The sequence below is a fragment of the Notolepis coatsorum genome (genome assembly GCF_963971535.1).
Source record: "Notolepis coatsorum genome assembly, chromosome: 13".
NCBI lineage: Eukaryota > Metazoa > Chordata > Actinopteri > Aulopiformes > Paralepididae > Notolepis > Notolepis coatsorum.
Genome location: NC_140177.1, coordinates 79,560,084 through 79,585,917, shown reverse-complemented (window position 1 = coordinate 79,585,917; position 25,834 = coordinate 79,560,084). Strand labels below are relative to the sequence as shown.

Here is a 25,834-nt window from a genome sequence, read left to right as displayed (position 1 = left end):
TCAAAAATGGTATTACCTTTGTGGTGCCCTCCATCTGGAACTTTGAGCAAGGGACTGAAACCCATAACTGCTCCAGGGGTGCTGCAACCCTGTGCTCCGACTTCTTTGAAGAAATGTGTGGGGGACTGTGTGTCTGTACAATTAAGATATGCTAGAGAGAGATATGCAGAAAGACACATTTTAATTGTCTTGGTTAAATTGACTTCACTTCCTGTTTTCGATCATAAATACATTTTTCATAACACAGCTGGACATTACCATCATCATCAAATCTACCAACCCAACAGTCTCCAAACACAACTTGTTTTAACATTTGGTGCCACAACACTCGGATGCCATTTAATGTATTTATTTGACAACTATTTCCCTGTAAGATATTACAACCAAGTACATATCTCGCAAGTACATGTCATTATAGACCAGAACAAGTTACACAAGACAGTGAGATAGATCAAAAGGCATAGATACTTCTACTCTAAACATCGGTTCAATTACACCGCAAAAGCACAGAGGCGAAGAGGCTCAATTTGAAAATGGTTCAACTTGAGTGTTGAAATTCACCTGACATGAAGCAAAGGTGGACATATCTTCACAATGAATATGAAAGAGATGACTATGAGTGCGCTGTAGCCTATGGATGTTGAATAGGTTAGATTGAGAAATTGTCCCGTTATTTGTAAATGTCAGCAATGCTACTGGTGAGACCAGAGTGAGACACCATGTTTTGCTAGTTATTCTTTCTTCTTTTTATTTATTTATTCTTTATAAATAAATCAAGACAACGTCAGCTCTCATTGGAGCTTCTCTAGAGTACAGTATATGAATTACGTGTAATAATACTTTTGAATCTTTTTACAGAGATCCCATTGTAACTCTATGTAGGTCTATTTTGTGTAATGTTGACAAACAATACAGACATAAACAAACCAACCGCTTCAAAATGCATTTTAAACTCACGATTAGCCGCTATAAAATTTCAGTCCTTGTATCAACAGCTCAGATAATCAATAAAAAAAATGGCCTTCACTCAAAATCAATCAATCACGCCGGTGATTCACACAAACTGGTTGCAAAGTTTTTCAAATTAATTCTGACATTTAAAAAGCTAATCTATGTAAATTTACGCAAATTGGCAATTTGGTGTAGAATGACAAACAAACAAAGGAGTAAGAACAGGCCTCAAGGTCACTGTTTCACGACATTACAGATTCCTCCTTTAAGTTATTCGTTTTAATATCCAACAAAATACAAGTTGAACAAAATTGCAGACATACTGTACAGTAGCGGCTATTTCTCCCTTTTGTATTAGAAGTAGGGATGTCCGATATTATCGGCCGATATTGGCATTAAAATGTGATATCTGTATCGGTTTCATTTTTTTTTTTTTATACATTTCTATAACCTTTATTTACCCAGGCAAGCAAGTAAGAACAAATTCTGATTTTATTTATTGTCAAAAGTATGCATAATGTTATGTTAATTCCACAACAAGACATATGTAATGTTAATTACCTGAAATTATTCCGTTTTTTGGGGGGGGGGGGGAAACCCTGCATATATCGGTATCGGTTGATATCGGTATCGGAAATTAAGAGTTGGACAATATCGGTATAGGTAAAAAAGCCAATATCGAGCATCCCTAATTAGAAGTATACTATACTGCATTAACTTGAAACTAAATATGACTAACTGAGCAAATAAAAGAGGTTTAAAAGAAAATGAGGATATGGAGCAAGGGGGAAAAACAAATGGTCACAGGGTACACAATATGTAAATTGTCTGTAAACCCAATGTGAAAATAAATGTAGAGATTTGTATCTGTAAGCGGCCCATCTTACTACTTAAGTCTGTTTAAATTATTTTCAAATTGGCGGTTTACGGAATACGAATAGCTCTAAATGTACTTGTGCTTCGGGTTTTACATGTATGGTGTCCGACATATTTGTGTTTGTGTGACATTAGTTTGTGCCTCCTTTTCAGCTCCATATAAAAAAAGGCACACTTGAGAAAAAGCAAGCAACATCTCTAACATTCATACTGCAAGTACAGTATTGACTGCACTGTGTATTTCCGTTTATTCCTTGATATTATTATGGTATTTATGCAAGGCTCAAATTCACCTATTTAGAATAGGCTTACAATGTGTTTCAATTGCAAAAAGTTTTACCTAAAACAAAAAACAAAACTTTTTAACATGACTGTGCATGTATGGCATTTGACAGAAAGCAACTTTTAGAAATGGGTCAGTTAACAGAAGCATAAAAACAACTCAAGTCAACATAAAATTCATTTAGGATATCAAGGCCACACATTCACTCTGTACAGCAGCATTACAAGGCATATTCAAGTAATTTCCCATATATTAAGCACAATAATACAGCAAGAATTCATTACTTCACTCTGGACCTGATTTGCAAACTGGGCATTGATAAAAATGTAGCCTAAAAAATGTGTGACTCAAAAAACCATAAATTAAATTAATTTACAAGGAATACAAGTCTTATTCTCAGTGTAATGTCAGGAACACTAGGTTCCAAGTCACATTTGTGGCAACCAAGGACACATGGATTAACAGGACCCGACTATGCTATAAAACCACACTACGCCTGTACGTCACATGTCGCCCCGACTTACTGAGTGTGCTATAAAACCATAAAAGCCAGAATGCAATACAGATGGAAGATAGCCATTAAGCTTTGTTTGTTTCTTAGCAACGGTTATCTGCCAACAAGGAGTTTGGTGATATGAATTTGATATACTGTAATCTTCCTACGCTGTAACTATGACTACTATTGCTACCTAGAGAAAGCTTTAAGACATTGCACTGGAGCTGAAAGAACCACTTAATACTACGAACATTCATAGAACTGCTACATTTAATTTCATATGGTGGCTTCTTGGACCTAGATTGAGCTTATTATCTGAATTCAAAATTACTTCAAGGCTAGCTGACCTCAAATAACTCATTAGAGCCTGTAGAATATCCTCAATAGTATTAAAAAAAAAAAAAAAAAAAAAATATTCGTAGACAATTGTGAAAACCAGAGGGGGATTAGGAGCATAAACGTGTAGCTGACAAATTTATCGATATATATTTTTCATCTTCCCTGCATCGGTTATGAACGGTTCATAGATTCCTCTGGTATTTTGTGCTCCATTCCGATGGAAATCGTAATGCTCTAATTCAGTGGTTCCCAAACTGTGGTGCGCGCACCCCTTGTGGTGCGCGAGCGCCCTCTAGGTGGTGCGTGACATGAAAAGGCTAATGGTGGTTAAAAAAATAAAATAAATAAAATAATAATAATTACAATAAAATTTCATAAAAATCTTAGTCAAACCTTTAGTATTATGGATATTAAACATGCTGGCAGAGTACATGCATCCATGTTGTCGTGAACATTTTAATTAAATAAAGAAATTCCCTATCCATAGTCGCCGTGGGAAGAGATCAAAGAAAAAATAAAATCTGTGCACGGAGACCAGCAACAATTTTTTCTAACAAACAGCTAGGTCGGGAGGTGACAGGGGGTGCACGGCCAAAAATGTTTGGGAACCGCTGCTCTAATTCAATGGGAGCACACAAACGCACCCTAAATGCAGCAGGTAAATGCAGATCCGTTTGACCCATCTACACTGTATCTCTATATTGAGGGTTAAGATCAGGGGGGTGTTGTTCACTGTGGGCTTGTGAAGCCCAATGAGACATTTATCCTGATATCGGGCTATACAGATAAATGTACCTCAATCTAGGACCAGGAAACCTAGATTTAACCTAAACCTAAAGTGTTAAACTGAAAATAGTTCAGGCTCTAGTTTTTGTACACTAAACTGTATTTACAAGTGGATTTTCAAAAGAACAAGTGAAATGTGGGTGTAAACAGACAAATACACCCTTCCGATATGGAAAATTAACCTAAACCAAAATGTTAAACTGAAAATAGTTCAGGCTCTAGTTTTCGTACACTAAACTGTATTTACAAGTGGATTTTCAAAAGAACAAGTGAAACGTGGGTGTAAACAGACAAATACGCCCTTCCGATATGGAGAATTATCAGCATACACCCTGTACTTTCTTATCATCTCACCCCATATCTGTCTGTCACTCACCCCATATCCATCTGTCACTCACCCCCAGTGATGGGAGTAACAGCGTTATAAAGAACGGCGTTACTAACGGCGTTAAGTTTTTTCAGTAACGAGTAATCTAACGGATTACTCTTCCAATCTTAATAACGCTGTTACCATTACTGCCAAAAAATGCGGCGCGTTGCCGTCTATGATTGAAGCTTTTTCTTTTTTCATCAGAAAGATCTCTGCGCCGAGAGGCATACTGTTCTTCTCAGCCAACCTCAGCGCGCGATTGGCTGAGGTTGAGTAAAATGTCATGGTAAGCCAATCAAAGGTAGAGGTGGGCGGGTGCCTCCAGAGTCTGACACACAGCCACAGCACAAGCGACGCAGTCAACGTGAGACCACGGTCCGTGTACGTTTTGATAGTTTGTTTGGCGGCCAAATAATCCAAAACGAATCCAACAAACAACACAAGCGAGCAGTCAATGACAGACCGCGGGTCCATGAGCGTTTTTTGTTCACTCTTGTGTTAGTTGTGTGTTGCACTGCAGTAGTGGAGGCTCTACTCTGCTGACAGTGTTGCACTTCCTGGTTTAATAGCAGTCTTCAGGTGCTCAGAGTCAGAGATATATATATCTGTATATCATGCATATCTTAAATGTCATGATTAGATTTGTTTAGATGATTAGATTCTTATATCTGTATGTTGTGTATGTCATAAATGTCATGAATTGAAAATGGGGGACCCTGATGTAAACAAGACGAAAGTATTTCTCTGGTCTGCATCCCCTTAACAATTGTGTGTAGCTCAGCTGTACTGTACTGTACCCATTCTGCAATCTGTTAATTAAAATTTTCAAACAATCAGTATTATTTGTTATTTATTTTTGGTATAGTGCTTAACAAGCATAATTTAATGTTGCCCAGTTGTGGCCTGTTGAGGGGCAATACATGATATCAAAAGTGCCAAAACATCTATTGTATTTGTATGATCCACTATATAAACATAGTAATTATAATAATATCTACATACATGGCATTTGATTGGAGGCTAGTCTCACTTTGTCCCACAGCAACATTAAAATAGTTTAGATTTGTGTATGTTGTTTATGTACAAAAAATTACTTGAAAGTAACGCAATAGTTACTTTCTGAAGTAACTAGTTACTTTTATTATTTGTAACTGAGTAAGTAATTTAGTTACTTTTTGGAAGAAGTAACCAGTAACTGTAACTAGTTACTTTTTAAAAGTAACTTGCCCAACACTGCTCACCCCATATCCGTCTGTCACTCACTCCATATTTGTCTGTCACTCACGCCATATCTGTACAATGCAACCACTCAGTATTGTCTACTCCCCTGTATACGTTGTTGATTTTCTAATCGTGCACACAGTAGGGATAATAAAACAATTAAAAATAATAATGGCCTGCGTGGTAATGTGGTTATTTTTTTTTTTTTATATGCAGATTATTACTTGGGAGGCTCTTCCTGCATGACCCTTGGTTGGTTTAACTCAGGTCTCGTCACATCAGCCACACCCCACAGCAATAATGCTGCCACCAAGCCACCGCCCAGCTAGGCCTGCCTGTTGGTCAATCCAACAGCTCAGCTCCCGTCTATTAAGTAAAAAAAAAAAAAAAAAAAAGGAAAACAAACTAAAAAAGATCATATTTAAAGTACTTTAAGTATTAAAAAAATAGGGATTGTGTTTATGTGGTTATGAATGAGTGTGTTGCCGAGGGCACAATTCTGTCAATGTAGACACGTGTGTGTGTGTGCGTGTGCGTGTGTGTGTGTGTGTGTGTGTGCGTGTGCGGGTGTTGTCTATGGCACACAAAGGGCCATTAAGGATCATCTTCATCGGGCCTCTTGAGGACAGCGCTGTATTTCATCGGAGCGCCGTCTGCCCTGAGTTGCACCTCCACTAAGGTGAAGATTGAAATGACCTGTAGAGACAACGGGAAATAGTTGGAAGTTGAGTTGATTGCATCTGATCACTGGGGCAACTGTTTTGTAATACCAACTCAGTTCATTGTACAGCAATATATTTAATGAGAAAATCTTTTAAGTACCATCTTTAACAAAAACAACTTCCAATATTCACCAGTCTCCTTGGCCTAACTGAAGGAGTTTGGCTTCCCTTTGTGTAAGACAAGCATTTCAATGTAGTCCATTACCGCTACATATCAACAGATGCCACTACCGCACACATACCGTTATAAGTAGGGATGTCCGATATTATCGGCCTACCGATATTGGCATAAAAATGTAATCTCGGAAATGATCGGTATCAGTTTTCACAACAAAAAAAACGTATTTTTTTAACATTTATTTAACCTTTATTTACCCAGGCAAGCAAGTAAGAACAAATTCTTATTTTATTTATTGTGAAAAGTATGCATAATGTTGTGTTTTTGTAGGGGGGGGGGAGAAACCCTGCATATATCGGTATCGGTTGATATCGGTATCGGAAATGAAGAGTTGGACAATATCGGTATATCGGATATCGGTAAAAAAGCCAATATCGAACATCCCTAGTTCTAGGGCTTGAATCACTAAAACCTTTCTATAGAAGGAGAACTTGCTCAGGTCAGCATCATCAGAATATCATATGAAACTAGAGATCACTCGGAATGCTAGATTATAGGGAAAGGGGTTCAATATTTCTCTGGAGTTAAGCAAATTTAGCAGGCAAGATTTTAAGACAACAGCGTAGATACTAGGACTGTCAGAAGGCATTTCCATATTCAAATTAATATGAATACCAAACTCTCATTCCAATGTTTTTCTTTCTTTCTTTTAACGTTACTGATGTGAGGTGAACTAAAATTCTTTTTCCAGATTTTTGAAAAATGTGCCTGCAATACAAGATAATAAATGGGTGTTACAAAGCACAGCCCAATGCCTAATGATTGTTTCCTGATGGTACTACAAATAGAACAAACTTGTAAGTTGTTAAGCATTTATGTCTGCTTCAATGTGGTAATAATATGTACATTTTGCTATTCATATTCAAATGTCCCTCATTTCAGCCTATTCATATTCAAATGTATTTCTTAGGGACAATTGACAACCCTAGTAGGCACAATATCATACAAAATCCCAAAGAATCTGTAGATACCAACGAGGTCATGCTAGCTTAACAGGAAAGCAAAATGCAGCAATTATCTATTTAAATAGATAGTCCAATACTGTAAAATAATAATTATATATACCGTACTTTTCGGACTATAAGCCGCGGCTTTTTTCCCCATTTTTCGACCCTGCGGCTTATATAACAGTGCGGCTTATATGTGGACAAAACCCGAAAATCGAAATATTGCTTTTTTTACTGCATTGAAATGTTATTTATCTGTTCCCTTATTTGCTAAACTTAATACAACTTGTAAATGAGTTAATGTTATTTGTCCGACAGTATTGTGTCCCAATGGGAGTCATTATCTGTAGAGGTGGGAACTTAAAGCTCAATATAAGAACGGCCATGCACCACCACTCACAGAATCGAGAAAGAGCAATCAATCTGTCAATCCTTTCCGTGTCCGGGCCGGGTGAGGTTTCCCGTGTTGAGTCAAATTAAGCCGCAGGCTCCACTCGTTACATATGGTAATTAAACATTAAAACACATGCGGCTTATAGTCCAGTGCGGCTTATATATGTACACATCATTCAATTTAGCTGCTGCGGCTTATAGTCAGGTGCGGCTTATAGTGCGAAAAGTACGGTATATATATATTATATATATATAATACAAATAATTATTCAGTTAAAGTTATTTATGCATTTATTTTTTGCATGCAAATGTGGCTGCATGTGGACATTACCTGTTGTACAGAGGATTTCTCTGGGTCTTCTGCTGCCCAGACCAGAGTCAACTCTCCCTTCTTCCCCACCTTGTGATGGTGAAATGTCTCTAGGCCTGCCAGAGACTGGTGGACAAGACAAAATAAACATCATAGAGATGTATTTACGTTGACAACAAACTAACATTCTCTTGAAACATTCCATACAAGCATGTCTGTGATTAGAAGCACTATTGAATAATTATTGAATACTACTGAATTCAATAGTGCTTCCAGGTCTGTGGTCATGTGAAGGGTTGTTGCGATTGTTACGATAGCTAGGTGGAATTCTATATGGCATTAAATGTATGAATAAATTCATAAGCAAAGAAACTAAGAAAACATTTATAAAAAATAAATAATGTAACCAACAACCATTTGCCATTTCTTGTGAGTGACAAACATTTCAACCAAATACGGTAAATAACGTTTTAAATATGAACTCTGAATCAAATAATATTTTATCCACTTTTTCTCCTCTTTTTCTATTTTTCTCCCATCCCAATTTGACCGACCTGTAGGAGTCGCTGTCCACAACGTCCAGATTACCACCCATCGACTTCCACCCGCTAACTCTTGCCAATTGAGTTAGTATGACGGCCGGCCCAAGCCGGAGGCAACGCCGACAGCCGGAGTCGAACCCGGTGTCTCTTGCGTTGGTGGCGAGCACAATGTCCGCTGCGCCACCCAGCCGCCAAATAAAATTCCTACAATTTTATATATATATAAATCAAGACCAATAAATCGAAGAAATTTAAACTACACAAAATTCAGAATGTTCCCAGAGAGTAGTCTGTGATGCAGCTGACCTTGCAGTAGATGCGTTTCTGCACCCCGTAGCGGAGGACCAGCACATCAAAGGACTGGTCCAACACCCCCATCACCATGGCCTCAGAGTCCAGAGGACCACACTCCTACAGCAGGGAGAGAGAGAGCAGGTCAGTCCTGGATACTAGGGATGAGTTAGAATATTCAAATAGTCGATGCCAGTCTCCACATTCGATTGTCATGTCAGAGTCGAATCTTTTATATAATAAAAAAGAATATATATATAATATATATATATACACTGTCTGAACTGGAGCGAAATCAGAGTTCAAAAGGTAGGCAATACTGCCACCTGGTGAGATTCGATCGTCATTGCATTACGAAGGCAGATGAGCCAGGGACACCTAGAGTTTAGAACAGGGATCAAAGGAAAAATATCAAAGGATCTAAAAAGGCGTATACTCGTTATTGGCACTCACCGCTTGGCGGGCAATAACGTTGAGTTAAAACCGATTGATAGGCCAATACAATGCTGTTATTATTATAGGCTACAATGGTGAATGGTGTTATTTTGATTTATTCAACGTTCTGAAGGATTATCTGAACTTCAGATTCTGAAGTGCCTATTTATGTGCAATACCCTGCGATTTTAAAAGGGGACATGCATTGCTATTCCTTGCACTATGTGGGCAACGTTACACAATTCCTGTGAGTCTATTGAACACATCTGTAAGGTTTATTTTTAAAAGAATCATTGTTTTATATTTCTAATGGAGTACTCAAAAGCATCATTTTCCAGCCTCATAATCGCTTACAGTGACAGTCACCCACACAGCGTGATACATACGAGAGCGAGCAAGCGAGAGAACGAGCAAGCGAGAGAGGGAGAGATGCGTCCCCGACACACACGCAGTCAAATTTGTGTGTAATGCGCCGACGAGGGAGAGGAGAGATGCGTCCCCGACACACACGCAGTCAAGTTTGTGTGTAATGCTCCGACGAGGGGGAGAGAGAGAGAGGAGAGATGCGTCCCGACACACACGCAGTCAAGTTTGTGTGTGCGTCCCTGATGAGAGAAATGGCACACACATAGAGAGAGAATGTGTGTGCCATCTCTCTCATCAGGGACGCACACACAAACTTGACTGCGTGTGTGTCGGGACGCGCATCTCTCTCTCTCTCTCTCTCTCTCTCAAAACCCTGTTTGAGGAAGTGTCGGGTTCAGCGTTTCCGTTAGCCGGTAATTACCGGTATTTGACCGGCAAAATCTGTTGAAGTCCGACATGTTTAATCTCTCCGGTCTTAATGTCCGGTGAAAATAATTCCCTCTAAGCACAATTTGATTATTTGAATTGTATTAAAATAGGCTCAAATTAAATAGCCTATGCGATGAACGAAACAATCATTACATTTGTTTCATCGTTGCTTCACCAAGCAGGTATAATAATGACACCGCTGTGTCAGCGGGAGATTGCTGCTAGATTTGCGACTGCATGCAGCTGCAGAGCCACAGAATCCACCATAACCCACCCATCTGTACGGGCAGAGTGCAGTACTCCAATTCAGCCATTGGCAATTCAGATGTTGGGTGGGGGGCGCTGTTGAGCGAATATTATTGTGCGTCAATCTAAAAAGTCCGGTCCGGGTTTTCCTTGTCGGGCAGGACAAGCGTTAATAACGCATGGATTGAGGAGAATCAAGCACTCCCGGTTCATGTTCTTTGGTGTATTATGTTGGCAACACGATCGACATCAATACTTGGAATGGTGATCAGATAATTGGAATATTCTTTTTGGAGTCAAGGTAAGGGATATATGGTATCAATCTTGCGTTGATCCAAGAATCCTTTCACTGCGATCCAGCGTTGTGTGTAATGTGTGTGTGTAATGTATTCCATTGAAAATTATGCATGTGTACACACACAAAAATATGACCTATTTGAAAACAGAGAAAAACGACCCCCCCCCCCCACCCTTTCATGCATTCATGATGAAACATAATACCGATAATATACCTTACTTTTCGGAGTATAAGCCGCGGCTTTCCCCCCCATTTTTTGACCCTGCGGCTTATATAACGGTGCGGCTAATCTATGGATTTTTACAGCTAACTGGGCCCACTCCCTCAGCTCTGTGACCGTCAGATCAGACTCCTAAATCTGCTGCAGCAGTGCACGTCAACAAAACGCTAACTGGGCGCTCTCCCTCAGCTCTGTGACCGTCAGATCAGACTCTTAAATCTGCTGCAGCAGTGCACGTCAACCACGTCAACAAACCGGTAACTGGGCGCTCTCCCTCAGCTCTGTGACCGTCAGATCAGACTCCTAAATCTGCTGCAGCAGTGCACGTCAACCACGTCAACAAACCATTGCGGCAAGAGTCTAGTGTATGAGCAGCTCAGGGCTCCTCTTTTGATTTATTATTATTATTATTACTGTTTCCCTGGCGCTGCTAACTGGCTAACGTTATGAGGAGAGCTAACGTTGCTACCTACTGTACCGGCGCTGCTAACTGGCTAACGTTATGAGAGCTAACGTTGCTACCTACTGTACCCGGCGCTGCTAACTGGCTAACGTTATGAGAGCTAACGTTGCTACCTACTGTACCCGGCGCTGCTAACTGGGAGCTGCTAACTGGCTAACGTTATGAGAGCTAACGTTGCTACCTACTGTACCCGGCGCTGCTAACTGGCTAACGTTATGAGAGCTAACGTTGCTACCTACTGTACCCGGACCTGCAAACTGGGAGCTGCTAACTGGCTAACGTTATGCGAGCTAACGTTGCTACCTACTGTACCTGGCGCTGCTAACTGGCTAACGTTATGAGAGCTAACGTTGCTACCTACTGTACCCGGAGCTGCTAACTGGCTAACGTTATGAGAGCTAACATTGCTACCTACTGTACCCGGAGCTGCTAACTGGCTAACGTTACGAGAGCCAACGTTGCTACCTACTGTACCCGGCGCTGCTAAATGGCTATCGTTCCTGTTTAAACAAAAATGTTAATAATGGGAGCTTCCTCAAACAGCCATCTCTTTCCCGACAATCCCATCTGTGCACGAACCCTTACATATGGTAATTAAACATTAAAACACCTGCGGCTTATAGTCCAGTGCGGCTTATATATGTACACATCATTCAATTTAGCTGCTGCTGCTTATATTCAGGTGCGGCTTATAGTGCGAAAAGTACGGTAGCGTTGATTTCAGATTGATTGTTGATACAGGCGAGAAACGCTGCATAGCTAAGTTTTCTGGGATTAGACAGGATTACTCTAAAACTATACTCATATTCACCACGGTATAAAACGGGAATGTATGGATGGAAAAAAAAATTCTTTTTCACAAATTGAACGATAGATACTCGATGTCAAATGGGCAATATTATATCCATAGCTATGATATATAATATAGTTTGAGCCCTGCAAACACCGCCATGTATCCGTATACTTTAAAGCGGTGGCCTTCTTACCACACGGTACACAGCGACCTCTGGCGCTGAAAGTGTTAAAGGGAAACTATCTTACTATTTCTTTCACTATTTGGGCAATTTTACACAATTCCTGTGAGTCTATGGAACACATCTGTAAGTTTTTTTTTTTTTTAAATTCATTGTTTTGTATTTCTAATCAAGTACTGTAGAGCAGGACTTTCTGCACTTCAAGATTCTAAGCTGTTTTTGGCTGGGCTCCGCCCACTCGCAATGCGCGCTTGAGTGACAGTCACCAACAACCTGCACTATAGCAAATAGCTCCGCCCATACTACTTATATACGTTACCTCCAGGAACTTACATCCAAACAGCGTGTTTGAAAATACTAGAATCCAACATAGTGTGGTGAAAACGCACTTTATATTATGGATGGATCATCACCGTTTGTCCTCTTCCTCTTCATAATAATATCCAATAGTTCGCTCTAGGCGATCGCCATTGTAGGCATACACTATCAGATTTCTGTCATAAAACGATAAAGCGGACAGAAATGCGAAAACTTTTGATTATATTTAAAAGGCTTTGACATTGTAAAACGAAATAAGTGGAGTTTCGAAGCTGTAAGCTGAATCCAAGTCATAGGAACACCCACGATAGTGTTCTTCCCCCTTCCTACTGTATAAAAAAGAATTAAAAACGCATTGCAAGGAGAACAGAGGTTATTTGTTGAGTTTATGTGTATACAAAACCCTTGCAATAAATGTGTCAAAAAGCATACATAGCACCTAATGCTGCTCTGGATACAGGTAGCCTATATCGTGGGTGTTCATATGACTTGTATTCTGCTTACAGCTTCAAAACTCCACTTATTTTGTTTTACAATGTCAACGCCTTTTAACACTTTGGCTGCCGGGAACCGTCTTTAGACGTCTTTGCTGGCCATGCTAAAGTTGCCGGAGGACGCGTTACGTCGTCCTTATATCAATATTTCAAAAATCTGCGATCGGATTCATATGTCCCCTCCGCTGGCCTGAGATCCACCAGCAGGACCCACTGAGCTCTCTGGCGGTTCAGGAGCGCCATCTGGTGGCCGATCGGCGCAATCGCCAAACAGGATGTGGCATAGAGGTTGTGCTAGACGTCCGTAGTACTTCCGGGCGCTCGCTATAGGTCATGGGACTCTGGCTCGTCACGCTACACGGTGATCGATTGGCAATAACTCGATAAACATGATTTGGACGTATATACCATTATACAAGCTGGAGATGGACCGGGTAAAAATATATCCCATAATGATAAGATTTCTACTCTACGATGATCGCCCAACGGCGCGCGGAGACTGGGGTGAGTTTCAGCGTGTAACGTTACCGTCTTCGATACTAACTGCTATTATCAACATTTGACCCACATTAGATGATTGGTATAACGCTGCCCACGGAATTATAAACGCCCCCTCGCCCATCCGGTCAACATCAGATGACGTGTAGTAACTTCTAGAAGTACGTCTAGTTGGAATTTTTTATATCGCGCTGATTGCCATCAAACTGTATTTCATCATCAATATAATGCATTTGGGGCTATATATCACGTTCTGGAGAAAGCTGCAGAAAGAGATGAAAACATACTTATACATTAGACCATACTTTACTATGAATATGTGCTACACAATGAACAATACATATAGGACTTTGAATGGGCCCTAATAATGGCAATGTAGCAATAGAATTTAAAAAGTTATAGCCCTGCAAAGAAGGGGACTTTCTCCATAGACAAATAGCGCTGGCAATCTATGGTATATCATGAATTTAACCTTAGGCAGCCAAAGTGTTAAATATAATCAGACCGTTCCAGCATTTCTGTCTGCTTTATCGTTTTATGACAGAAATCTGATAGTGTATGTGCCAATAATAACAAGTTGAGTTCTAACAAAGAAAGTATTACATGCTGGGTAGGCTGATAAGAGTGTATGAGCGTTCACGCGAGGGGGCAACAGGGGATACCTTTCCGAGGGGGATTCTGGCAGGGAGTCCGAATTCGGCACAACACCATTTTTCTTTTTTTTTTTATCCACTTTTTCTCCCATTTCTATTTTTCTCCCATCCCAATTTCGTATCGTCCAATTCAACCCTCCCCTGTCTCGAACGCTGTTTCTTGCCTCCCACAAGCCGGCTGCAATGTGGATGAAGCCATACATAGCACGAGTCCCCTCAGATACTCGAGGTAGCAGCCATCGCATCTTTTTCACCTGCGCAGCGCGATCTTTCAGCGTCAGGGGTCTGCGCTTTGGAGGGACGCCGCCCCCGTCGCTTCTTGATTCTACTGCGCAGGCGCACCAACCGACCTGTAGGAGTCGCTGTCCACAACGTCCGATCCCCACCCATCAGTTTCCCTCCCCCTAATACTGCCAATTCTATTAGTACGGACGACCAGCCAAACTGAAAGCAATGTGGAGCGCTGGGTTCGAACCCAGCGTCCTTTCCCTCCCCCTAATACTGCCAATTCTATTAGTACGGACGACCAGCCAAACTGAAAGCAATGTGGAGCGCTGGGTTCGAACCCAGCGTCTCCAGCATTGGAGGTGAGTGCCTTGCCCACTGCACCACCTAGCCGCCCCGGCACAACACCTGTTTGACTATAGTATTTTTATGATTTACCAGAAGTACTGCGTCCAATGTAGGCTGGTGAAAACACACATTATCATCCATAAGTGTGATTGTTTTGTCCTCTTCTAATAGTCTCCACAAGTCGTGATCGCCATAGCTCACAAACTTGGCCCATTGCTGGCGGATCACAACATCAGGAAATGAATGCAAGGATGTATTCGCTGCAAGGTTGTATGTTGTGCAGTCAGGAACAGCACAACATATCTTGCTTGTTTTGCTCATAAGGTTTTTAAATGCTAACCCAATGCTAACTCACTGTTAAACTTCAATTCCACGCATTTGCTTGCATACTGCAATAAATAATGGTTGAGTGTGGGCGGTGGCTACAACCATAGAGGGGGCGTTAGGTATGCAGATGAGAATTCGTACACGTCAGAGGTACGCGTACATTCAGAATGGCTTAGTTCAGTGGGGGGAGGATCTTGTGACATCTGAACTGGAGGAATGCGCCAAAATGAGAATTAGAGACATAGACAGTGTTGGTACAACCCAACATTGCTAGAAAACAATGCAAACCCCTGGAAAAGGCCATTTATAAGATAGTTCCCCTTTAACACATTCAGGGCCAACCACGTATATATACACGTGTTTCGGATGCAACGCTTGACACCCAACCACGTATATATACGTGGCAAGGTTGTTTTGGCTTTTATTCCATTGTAATATCCTACTCACCCTGCGGCACTGCAGATTTACCCTACTCTTGGAATTGGGAAAAGTGCATTACCGGCCAGATCCTCATAGGGGCGCTGTCTCGATAATGCAGTGTTCCCTGTTACAGACCGGTGTTTTTTTATTTTGAATGGGCTTTTCTGTTAGCCTAAAGCTATGCGTGTAGCCGATGGCCTGGAATAGTTTTTGGGAGGCTGAATTCAGTATGCAGTAAAGGAATATATCATCAGCCAATGGACATTTGGATCTACCATATGGCGATCGATAACTGGGAAATCCTTTTTGGGATCCAACCGGCCACAGGTAAGAGCGATTTGACGTCAATTACAGCCCGATCGGGCCTTGCTCTCATAGCCATCCACCCGGTCAGCAAATAAGGCTACTGAGGCTAATGCCGTTATTGGTAATCAATAATCAGAAACGACGTCCCACCCCCTTGTCTATAGCCGAAATGCCATTCGATTTAACGTTATTAGCTTAGCGCTAGGGATGCTAGATATTGGGCTTTTTTACCGATACCGATATTGTCCAACTCTTAATTTCCGATACCGATATCAACCGATATCACATTTTAATGCCGATATCGGCCGATAATATCGGTAGGCCGATAATATCGGACATCCCTACTTAGCGCCCAATAACTTGCGTTCCAGGAAATACCCCAGACCATTCTGCTATAACGTTCATATTTACAACGCTATAAAATGGGAACGTATTGATGAAAAAATTATTTGTTTAAGGCATATTGAAGGGACAGTGTGTCAATTGACAATGAGAATGGACGGGATGGCAATAATATAAAGTATAGATTTAGCTCTACCAACAGCCTCACGCACAATGAAAGTTTGTTTTGATATGCTGGCTGTATAGAGTTGGGTTAGACGGATCCCAATGGCCCCGAATGTGTTAAGAACAGTAGACCATTCGAAAAATTATTTGAGTCAGTCATGCACATCCCTACTGGATACTGACTTGTTTTGGGGCTGTTATTAAAGACGAGGATTCAGCCCCATCTTACACAACCCTTTTTTTCGAGAAGTTGTGATTGGAGGATCAAGAAAAGAGGGCGGGGTTTGAGAGAGGTCAATTGACTCTTTAACCAGCTAATTTAGCTTAGACTGTATTTTATCGTTCCATAAAAAGGGCAGGTTTGCCGTTAATCCTATATTGGATACAGATACAATGAGTAATACGTTAGCGTAGGTTTTGGTATGTACTGTGTTGATACATTTTGAAACAGTGTGCTGCGATGGATTTATGTACCTTGACAAACACTCCGAAGAACAGCTCTGAGCTGAGCTCCTGGACTCTCTTAGAGGCAGTCTTCTTGTCATTGCAGTGGGACGCCTGCTTGTGGATCTCATCTCCTTTCAGATCTATGTGGGGGCCACAACCTGCACACAAAAAAATATATGTGTGTACACACACACATACAAAAATACGACCTATTTCAAAAATATTCAGGTTCTGGGCCTGCAGTCAGCCTATGTGCTAAGTTCCATCCAAATCGCATCAGAACTGTTGGAGTTATGGCTGATACGGACGGACGCACGCACGCGCACACACTTCAAATACAGCATAAAAGGAGAATAAGCTAGGCCGTTTACAACAATATCAGACAATGATACAAACAATGCTGATTCTCGTTTTCTGCATTGCTACTCTACAATATCATTCTGCTTATATAAGACGATACAATTAGAGCATTGTCCACTGTCCTTTGTTTTCTGTAGCATACAAATGTCTGTTTGTCTGCCTGAACAAGGAGTGGGGGGGGAAGCAAAAGAGAGAGAGCACTAGTGAGGAAGGGAGAGAAAATGTGTGTAGGGGCCCGATTTGTCAAGTTACGCACCAAGTGAAGAAGCCAGCAGCCTATGTACGATGACGTCAGCGTATCTCCTGATGGGCGAGGTGAAGTGTGTGTACATAGGAATGTTGAGGGCGTAATGTTTAAACAGGAGCTCGTCCTTCAGCACGCCAGTACAGAAGTACACCGCCATCTGGGAATCAATATAAAAACAATTATACAGATATCCTCTGGAACACACAATATTAAAATTATGTATAAACAAGCTCTGACCTGCATGGGTCTGGAACACACAATATTAAAATTATGTATAAACAAGCTCTGACCTGCATGGGTCTGGAACACATGTGAGTGAGGACTTCCTTCCGAGCACTGCAATACTCATCATCACCAAGAGTGGTATGGAGACTCCTCTGGGAAAAGGGGGGGGCGCACAACATATTTCAATATAATATAATCATATGGAAGAGACACTTAAGTCTCTAAAAGAAAACTCTTAAAAGATTGTCATGATGAAATTCCCAAGGGGTTTACTCATTGCAGAGCTAAAGGGCTTTGGGGAAATGACCCTCCCTCCCATGTGACATATCTGGGATAGAGAAATACCGACATGCAACATACTGAAGAATCACTTTGCTTGTGGCTTTGGTACAGATACGTACTTTTGACAAAACAAGACAATTGACCTATCTCAAGCACCGGCCTCTTTTCTTGATCCTCCAATCACAATTGTTGCTTTTCAGGAAGCAACAGTTGTGATTGGAGGATCGGGGAAAAGAGGGCAGGGTTTGAGATAGGTCAATTGTCTTGTTTCTGTTCTCACTCCATGGTATAGACACAACGCTCAATTTCCTGATCTCACTCCATGGTATAGACACACCAGTCAATTTCCGTTACGGTTACTGACATTCAGTGCTCCAGCGGAGGAGAAGTCGATGTGGAGTCCCATCTGGTCGCAAAACTCCTGCAGCTCATCCACCATCTTGGTCTGGGGTGGAGGGTGGCGCCTCAACAGAGCCTGGTCAGGGAAGGAGCGGTAGATCTGGTGGGCTGTGGCCATGTTAGCCAGCAGCATGAACTCCTCTACCAGCCTGGTGGATAGAACCATGGAAGACAGATGTCAAACAACTCAGACTTGATAAAAAAAAAAAAAAAAAAACACAATATAACACAAGAGATTGTGACTCACTTGTTACTGTCTCTGTACTGGTACACGTAGCAGCCTTGCGGCATCATGGACTCTTTGTCCAGAGTGAAAGACAGCTTCATCTAAAACACAGACAAAAAGTGATAAGCATTTTAAAGTAAAGAAGAAACCACCGTCTCTACTTGATAACATCTTGGTAGATAACATTGTGGTAGTCCAGGCTCTCTTTACAACGTGTGCGAACTCTCAAACCCAATCCATTTGAGACTGACCTGGTCCAACCTGAGGGCTCCTCCCTCGAAGCGCTGAGCTCGGAGCTCCTTGGCCATGTAGTGCAGGTTTAGCACAGCCTGGTGAATCTCGTCCACGGGATACTCGGGGGCCACAGGCGGCAGCTCCTCTGCGGAGAACAGCTTGTCGGGGGCCTCGATCATGCTCTGGGCGTGGTCGTAGCTCAGCTTCACACAGGAGCGGATCACAGTGCGGCCGAACCACTCACTCAGAATCTGGGATATGGGGATAAAGAGTTGAAAATAGAAGATGAGGAGTGTATACAGTACATGAAGACTAATATGTTTGTTTTTTCTGCTCCATGAGACAATATGCCGGGGGTTCCAATATTTTTTTCTGGACCCACAGAGCACCAGCCTATATATGACGTAGACTCAACCTCAACTGACTGATCCCAAGCGCCACACTCTTTTCTTGACCCTTCAATCACAACCGTTGCTTTCCTCAGTCAAGCCATTCTCCTACATAGAGTTGGACGACGTTCACATTCACTACCAAATTGTCCCAGTTTTCACCACAATTAAAATAATAATTATAATATTATACTTGTTTTCAGCACTTGCATAGTTTATCATGTTCTGTCCCACTCAACAACTACCGGTAGGTTTTGGTGGATTTTGGGAGACAAAGCGTAATTTTTCATCTGCTGGGGCCCCGTCCAAGGTGTTGAAAGGCGAACTATACACAGCAGGTGTGCCAAGCGCTGAAATAATTGTCATTGTAATTGACATCTATGGACCTCTGGGAATGTATTCCCACTGTCATAAATATTGTGTCTGTTACTATGCTTGAGTAAATTGTAATGAATCAAAAGGAGAATATAAATTATTATTATTATTATAAATTTTTTCTTTGACAGTGAATAACACCATGCTAACATTGACCAGCCGTGGAAAATTGCCAATGAGCTCCTTCAGCACCTTCTTGTGATCAAGTGTACTACAAATCTAAGCAAATGAATAAAGGGCAGATGATTTACAGGGGGTTTTGTAGATACCCCTAGTAAACCGCTCTCAAAGAGCACCTACGGGAGGCTGCAATTCTAAACTGGCCCCTGTAAATGTCCAAATTTTGCCATCCGGACAAATGCAGTTTGAAACATGAATATAGAATATCAGGCCTATAAATTACAGTATTTGCCCACCGCATTGTTAACTCATTCTAATTAGTGTATATAATTGACCACATCTGCCCAGTTGTACAGCCCTGGCCTATTCGTACTTATAATTGTACTATATTCTACTGTGCTATATTTAATTTAGTTTATATCCCATATAATTTTATTCAACCTCTATTTACAGTTGTACAGCCCTGGCCTATAATTTATTTCATAATTATATTATTCTATTGTGCATAACTTGGCTCATATTTCATTCTATTTTACTCTACCTCTTTAATGTATTATCTGTCTGTTAATGTCTGTTCGCTAATGTCACAACGATAACGTCAATTCCTTGTATGTGAAAACTACTTGGCAATAAAGACCTTTCTGATTCTGATTCTGGCCAAGTCATACATCTATGGATCGGGCCAAATCTTCTCTTTCCAATGGCAGAGTTAAATCTGGATTTAGTACCACCAGGCGCCCGTTACAGGGCAGCAAAGACTGAATGAAATCTACTGTAAGTACAGTTACTTTTGTATAATATCCAGAGCTCCGGCATTTTTGACAGGATTGCGACACGTTTTTTTCCTAGACGTACACAGAAAGGTAAAGAATAATATACGCCAATAACGTTCAGGTTTGTTCGACCGGTGAGATAGTCAGATTTTTTTCAAGTCAGCGGCTGCAGCTTTGACAGTGGCTGATGTGAGCTGGGTAGTGTAGTTTTATGAAATTTCGACATCCATCGAAAGCCCTGGGTCTCCTCTTTCTTAGGACTACGATTTCATGACGGCGTCATTTCCTTGCATCTAAATCATCCGGTTTCCGATACAATGTGCAGAGATTAGCTCATATTTAGCTAATAACACTTAAAATCATTGGTAAACAAACGTAGTGCTAAAAATATACAATTTGACTGCTGTTTTGATAGGGTTAGGGTCTTTACTCTTGGCTACATTTGAAAAAGAAACTCAACATTACTTAATACGGACTGTATTGATCTTTTTATGACGTGAAATAAATCTCGGCCTGGTACCGGGCTGATCAGGCTTTAACACTTTGGGTGCCAAAAACAAGTTAAGTCGTTTCTGGGCCTAAGTTGTTGAGTTCCAAAAACGACTTAAGTCGTTTCTGGGTCGTTTTTCCTTTTTTTCTCGATATTTGTATTCATTATCCACCCAGGGAGCCTGTTGTTGCCATAGGGAATGAGTCTGAGGTCACCAAGGAGCAATACCGGCCGCATCAGGCTAGACGGCGGTATCGAGCACCCTTTGTGGCCTTGTATCTTGGCCTGTGTAGTGGCCAGACGTCTCTGGTTTCATGTTTCCTTGTCGGGCGAGGGCAACCGTTCTCCAGGTTCCATTGAAGCGCGTCAAATATCCCTGATCCATATGTTGTGGATTATGCCGTGGGCCAAATGGACATTAGATGTAACAGATGGCGATCAAACAATTGGAATATTATTTTTGGAATACTCCCGATCACAGGTAGGAACGATCCAACGTAAATTTTAGCTTGATCCGGCAATGCTTTTATACCGATCGGGCTGATAAGCGTGTTTAGTGTTCAATACGAATGCCGTTACTAATAATCAGAAACGACCCCCCCCCCCCCCCTTTCATGCATTCATGATGGAACATAATACCTATGACATAGATCTGATTTCGGAATAATAGCGTGTACAGGCAAGAAATGGCTGCGTCTATTAGGGTTGCACGGTATACCGGTATTGGTTTAGTACCGCGGTACTAGAGTGTTTGAAATGATACCATACCGCGTTTGGGGAAAAACGGTACTGTATTAATATATATATTAATATATATATTAATTCATTTATGCATGCAAATCCTTCCTATTGGAGCACAGCGCTGCTGTCAGTGGTGACGTTGCGCTAGTTTACCGGAAGCAACCTTCTGGAATGAAGAACAACAAACTCTAGTTGGGACGAGAGCTGGCATGGCTCGTCCGGCGAGTGTTGGCATCGGTGGCACGACTGCAGTGCTGATGGGGGCTGCTGTGGCGGGCTGCGTTGGTTGTCGTTGCCATCGGCAGTCGCGGTGAGGATCTTTGTTAATTGGCGTTGGCTAGCTGGCTTTGGCTAGAGTTGTGGTTTGCTAGCTGTGTGGGCTAACGTTAGCCGAGTTTACTCTGGCAGCGTGTGCTGGCTAGCTGGCGTTGGTCAATAAAGATCCTCACTGCAATTAGTTAGTTATCATAAACCATCGGCAGTTGCAGTGGGGATCTTTGTTGATTGGCGTTGGCTGGCTAGCACATTTTGCATAGGGGGAACTCGGCTGACGTTGGCTTGTGTAGCTGGCGAGCTGTAGTTCTAGTTGGGGCTGGCTAGCTGGCGTTGATCAGTGGGGATCCTCACTGCGATGGTTGTGGTGGCTGGCGTTGCGTGCTGCGGTGGCTCCTGTCAGTGCTGTGGTCATGCCGTTGATGCCAACGTTCGTTGGACGAGCTATGCCGGCTCTCGTGACTACAGTTCCTTATACGAGCATTAGAAAATGTCCACAATGCTATTCGCAAGAATAGAAAATAAATTGAAAAGCCTAATAATAAGCTATACATAGCCTAAACTGCCGTGCTGAAAGCTAGTAAACACAGCATCTCTATGGCTTAGTCACAAACATGATTTATACAGAGAAATTTGACAATTGCCCATTAATGGTTCATACATACTGTATAAAGACAACGGAAATCTATTTTATTTTTGTTAAACAGCCTACAATATGACATAACCTAGTTCTAGATTATGATAGGCTATAATCAGTCTCACTCATCAAAATGTTTTCTAGGTAACTTATGGTATCTCAAACTAATTAGGCCCTCTGCTATGACAAATGTATAATAATAATAATAATAATACAACCATACTTTTTCTACCCCTTGAATTTTTTTTAACTACAGAAGTCTGCTGCATTTGGCTCACAGAGTGACTCCCCCCACTCAGAAGCAACCTAACCTCCGCTTTTTTTTAGCAGCATATAAAGTACACAAATGAGTCCAAAGATGATAAAAGGCTCAACAGGGCAGTCGCAGAGTTCATCTGTATGGACCAAGTTCCAATATATATACAGTTGAGAAAGCTGGGTTCAGAAACCTTGTACAGCAACTGTTTTGAGTGCAAAAAAAGTTCTCCAGCATTTTGAATGCCATTGCTTTTAATTAGGGATGCTCGATATTGGCCTTTTTACCGATACCGATATACCGATATTGTCCAACTCTTAATTTCCGATACCGATATCAACCGATACCGATATATGCAGGCCCCCCCCCCAAAAAACTGAATAATTTCAGGTAATTAACACTTTGATCGCCATGGTTGAATTCATAATTTACCATCCCTAGCCAGCTCCATTTGTCTATGGAGAAGTTCCCCTTCTTTGCAGGGCTATAACTTTTTAAATTCTATTGCTAAATTGACATTATTATGGCCCATTCAATGTCCTATATATATTGTTCAGGGTGTAGCAACGTTATACTTTTTCATTCACATATTCATACTAAAATATGGTCTAAAGTATAAGTATGTTTTTATCGTTTTCTGCAGCTTTCTCCAGAACTTGATTTATAGCCCCAAATGCATTATATTGATGATCAAATACAGTTTGGTAGCGATCGGTGCCAGATAAAAAATTTCAACTGGAGGTACTTCTAGAAGTTACTACGTATCATCTGATGTTGACCGGATGGGCGGGGGGTCATTTATAATTCCGTGGGCAACGTTATATCATTCATCTAGTGTGGGTCATATGATCATCAGAGCAGTTTATATGGAACACGTTAGAAAATAACGCTGGATCTTACCGTATCTTCCTCGCGCCGTTGGACGATCAGCTTGGAGTAGACAGTTTTCGATTATGGGATGTTGATCTAGATGAACCATTTCCAGGTTGTATAATACTATATACCGTACTTTTCGGACTATAAGCCGCGGCTTTTTCCCCCATTTTTCGACCCTGCGGCTTATATAATGGTGCGGCTTATATGTGACTCGACGTGACCAAACCCGAAAATGTTAAAATCTAAATATTGCTTTTTTGACTGCATTGAAATGTTATTTATCTGTTCCCTTATTTGCTAAACTTAATACAACTTGTAAATGAGTTAATTCTTGTTATTTGTCCGACAGTATTGTGTCCCAATGCTAATTACATATGGTAATTAAACATTAAAACACCTGCGGCTTATAGTCCAGTGCGGCTTATATATGTACACATCGTTCAATTTAGCTGCTGCGGCTTATAGTCAGGTGCGGCTTATAGTGCGAAAAGTACGGTACTTCTAAATAACGTTGTTTATTGAGTTAGGGCGAGCGATTGATTATCCAGTGTGTCGAGATGGAGTCCGGCTAACGATCGCGAGTGCCCGGACGAAATATGGATGAGCACTTCCTGTTTGGCACGTCACTTCCTGTTGGCCGATCTGCTGATCGGCCACCAGATGGCGCTCTTGAACCGTTAGACAGTTGAGTGGAGCTCAGCAGTATATCTCAGGTCCCCGGAGGAGAAATATGATTTCGATCACAGATTTTTGAAATATTGATATCAAAGACATGTTACGGCGTCTTCGGCAGAATGAGCATGGCGGGGAAAGACGAGTTCCAGCGTTTTCGGCGATTAAAGTGTTAACATTACATATCTCTTGTTGTGGAATTAACACAACATTATGCATACTTTTGACAATAAATAAAATCAGAATTTGTTCTTACTTGCTTGCCTGGGTAAATAAAGGTTATAGAAATGTAAAAAAATATATATATATAAATTTGAAAACAGATACCGATATTTTCCGATATCACATTTTAATGCCGATATCGGCCGATAATATCGGTAGGCCGATAATATCGGACATCCCTAATTTAATTTATTTATTCTTGTCATTGCTCATTGTTGTTTTAAAATAAAGAACAATAATGACATCCGAGAGTTTTTCCCTGATTTTGAGGAAAAGTATCGAAAGTATCGAAAAGTATCGAAATTAATATTGGTATACCGGTAGTATCGAAACAAAAATGTTGGTATCGTGACAACCCTAGCGTCTATAGTGGAATTGACGTCTAGGGCTATAGCTCAGCATTTCATGAATTACCCTAGGATCTAAAACCATACTTGTATTCACCACGGTCTAACACGGAAACGTATGGATGGAAAAATGTATTCTTTTTCACATATTGAACGATAGATAGGTGATGTCAAATGGGCCATAGTATTGTATCCATAGCTATAATATAAAATATAGTTATAGCTCTACAAACAAGGTGACGGATCCCTATCTATCTAGCGGTGGCGTTGCTACAGAGGGCTGCGTCTAATGGCTGGCACTGAAAGTGTTAAGGGTCCGGTTTGGGGGTTTGAAAATATGCTCACCCTAGAGTTAAAAAAAATGGTAGCATGCGCTCCTTTTCAGGCATGTCACTCTTCCCTCGTGCTTTGTACCGATGACACTGTAAACCTGAACCAACAGCATACCTTCCCCTGGGGCGAGAGTTTCCATATGACAGAGAAGGTGAGTCTGTCTGTGAGAGGATTCAGACTGCACAGCTCCTCACACAGCAGCCTGGGCAGCATGGGGACCACCTGAGGAGGACGGGAGTAACTCACTGTGAGACTAAATGACTAATAGTCTATAGGGGACATCACAGGTGTAATATTCAGTTCAGAGAGAGATATTTGTACAAAAATATTTCATACTTCATTCATTTTGCATTTCTTTATTTATTAGCATCGGATGTTATTAACCAACACTGACCTTCTGCACCATGTAGACAGTGGTGGCCCTCCGACTGGCCATGAAGTCTAGAGTGTTGCCTTCTTCCACAAAATAACTCACATCAGCAATGTGAACTCCCACCTCAAAATTACCTGTGTAAACAATAAACAATGAACAATGAACAAAGAATTGAGGAATAGTCAAACATTTTAAAGAAATGTTAAATAAAAGACTGCCATCAGTAGAAAGCTATCCGACTGCAAGCTGGCCTAACTTAGCACAAATAAAAAATGTATGGAAGCAGATACAGACTACTAGCCTAG

The 25,834-nt window shown here is 41.2% G+C and overlaps 1 protein-coding gene across 3 annotated transcripts in view; it reads right to left on the bottom strand.

The window, feature by feature from the left end:
• Positions 1-1,337: 1,337 nt before the first annotated feature.
• The window catches only part of dis3l2 (DIS3 like 3'-5' exoribonuclease 2), a 63,587-nt gene continuing 39,090 nt past the window's right edge, over positions 1,338-25,834 (bottom strand). For all 3 annotated transcript variants that reach the window (XM_084328087.1, XM_084328089.1, XM_084328088.1), the window contains exons 11-21: positions 25,551-25,663; positions 25,271-25,378; positions 18,670-18,903; positions 18,440-18,519; positions 18,158-18,341; positions 17,577-17,663; positions 17,296-17,443; positions 16,707-16,837; positions 8,721-8,825; positions 7,894-7,998; positions 1,338-6,018 (exon numbers count right to left, since the gene is read on the bottom strand). In XM_084328087.1, the coding sequence (XP_084184213.1) occupies positions 5,917-6,018; positions 7,894-7,998; positions 8,721-8,825; positions 16,707-16,837; positions 17,296-17,443; positions 17,577-17,663; positions 18,158-18,341; positions 18,440-18,519; positions 18,670-18,903; positions 25,271-25,378; positions 25,551-25,663 (1,397 nt within the window). In that variant the 3' untranslated portion in view covers positions 1,338-5,916. The remainder of the gene's footprint in view (positions 6,019-7,893; positions 7,999-8,720; positions 8,826-16,706; positions 16,838-17,295; positions 17,444-17,576; positions 17,664-18,157; positions 18,342-18,439; positions 18,520-18,669; positions 18,904-25,270; positions 25,379-25,550; positions 25,664-25,834) is intronic.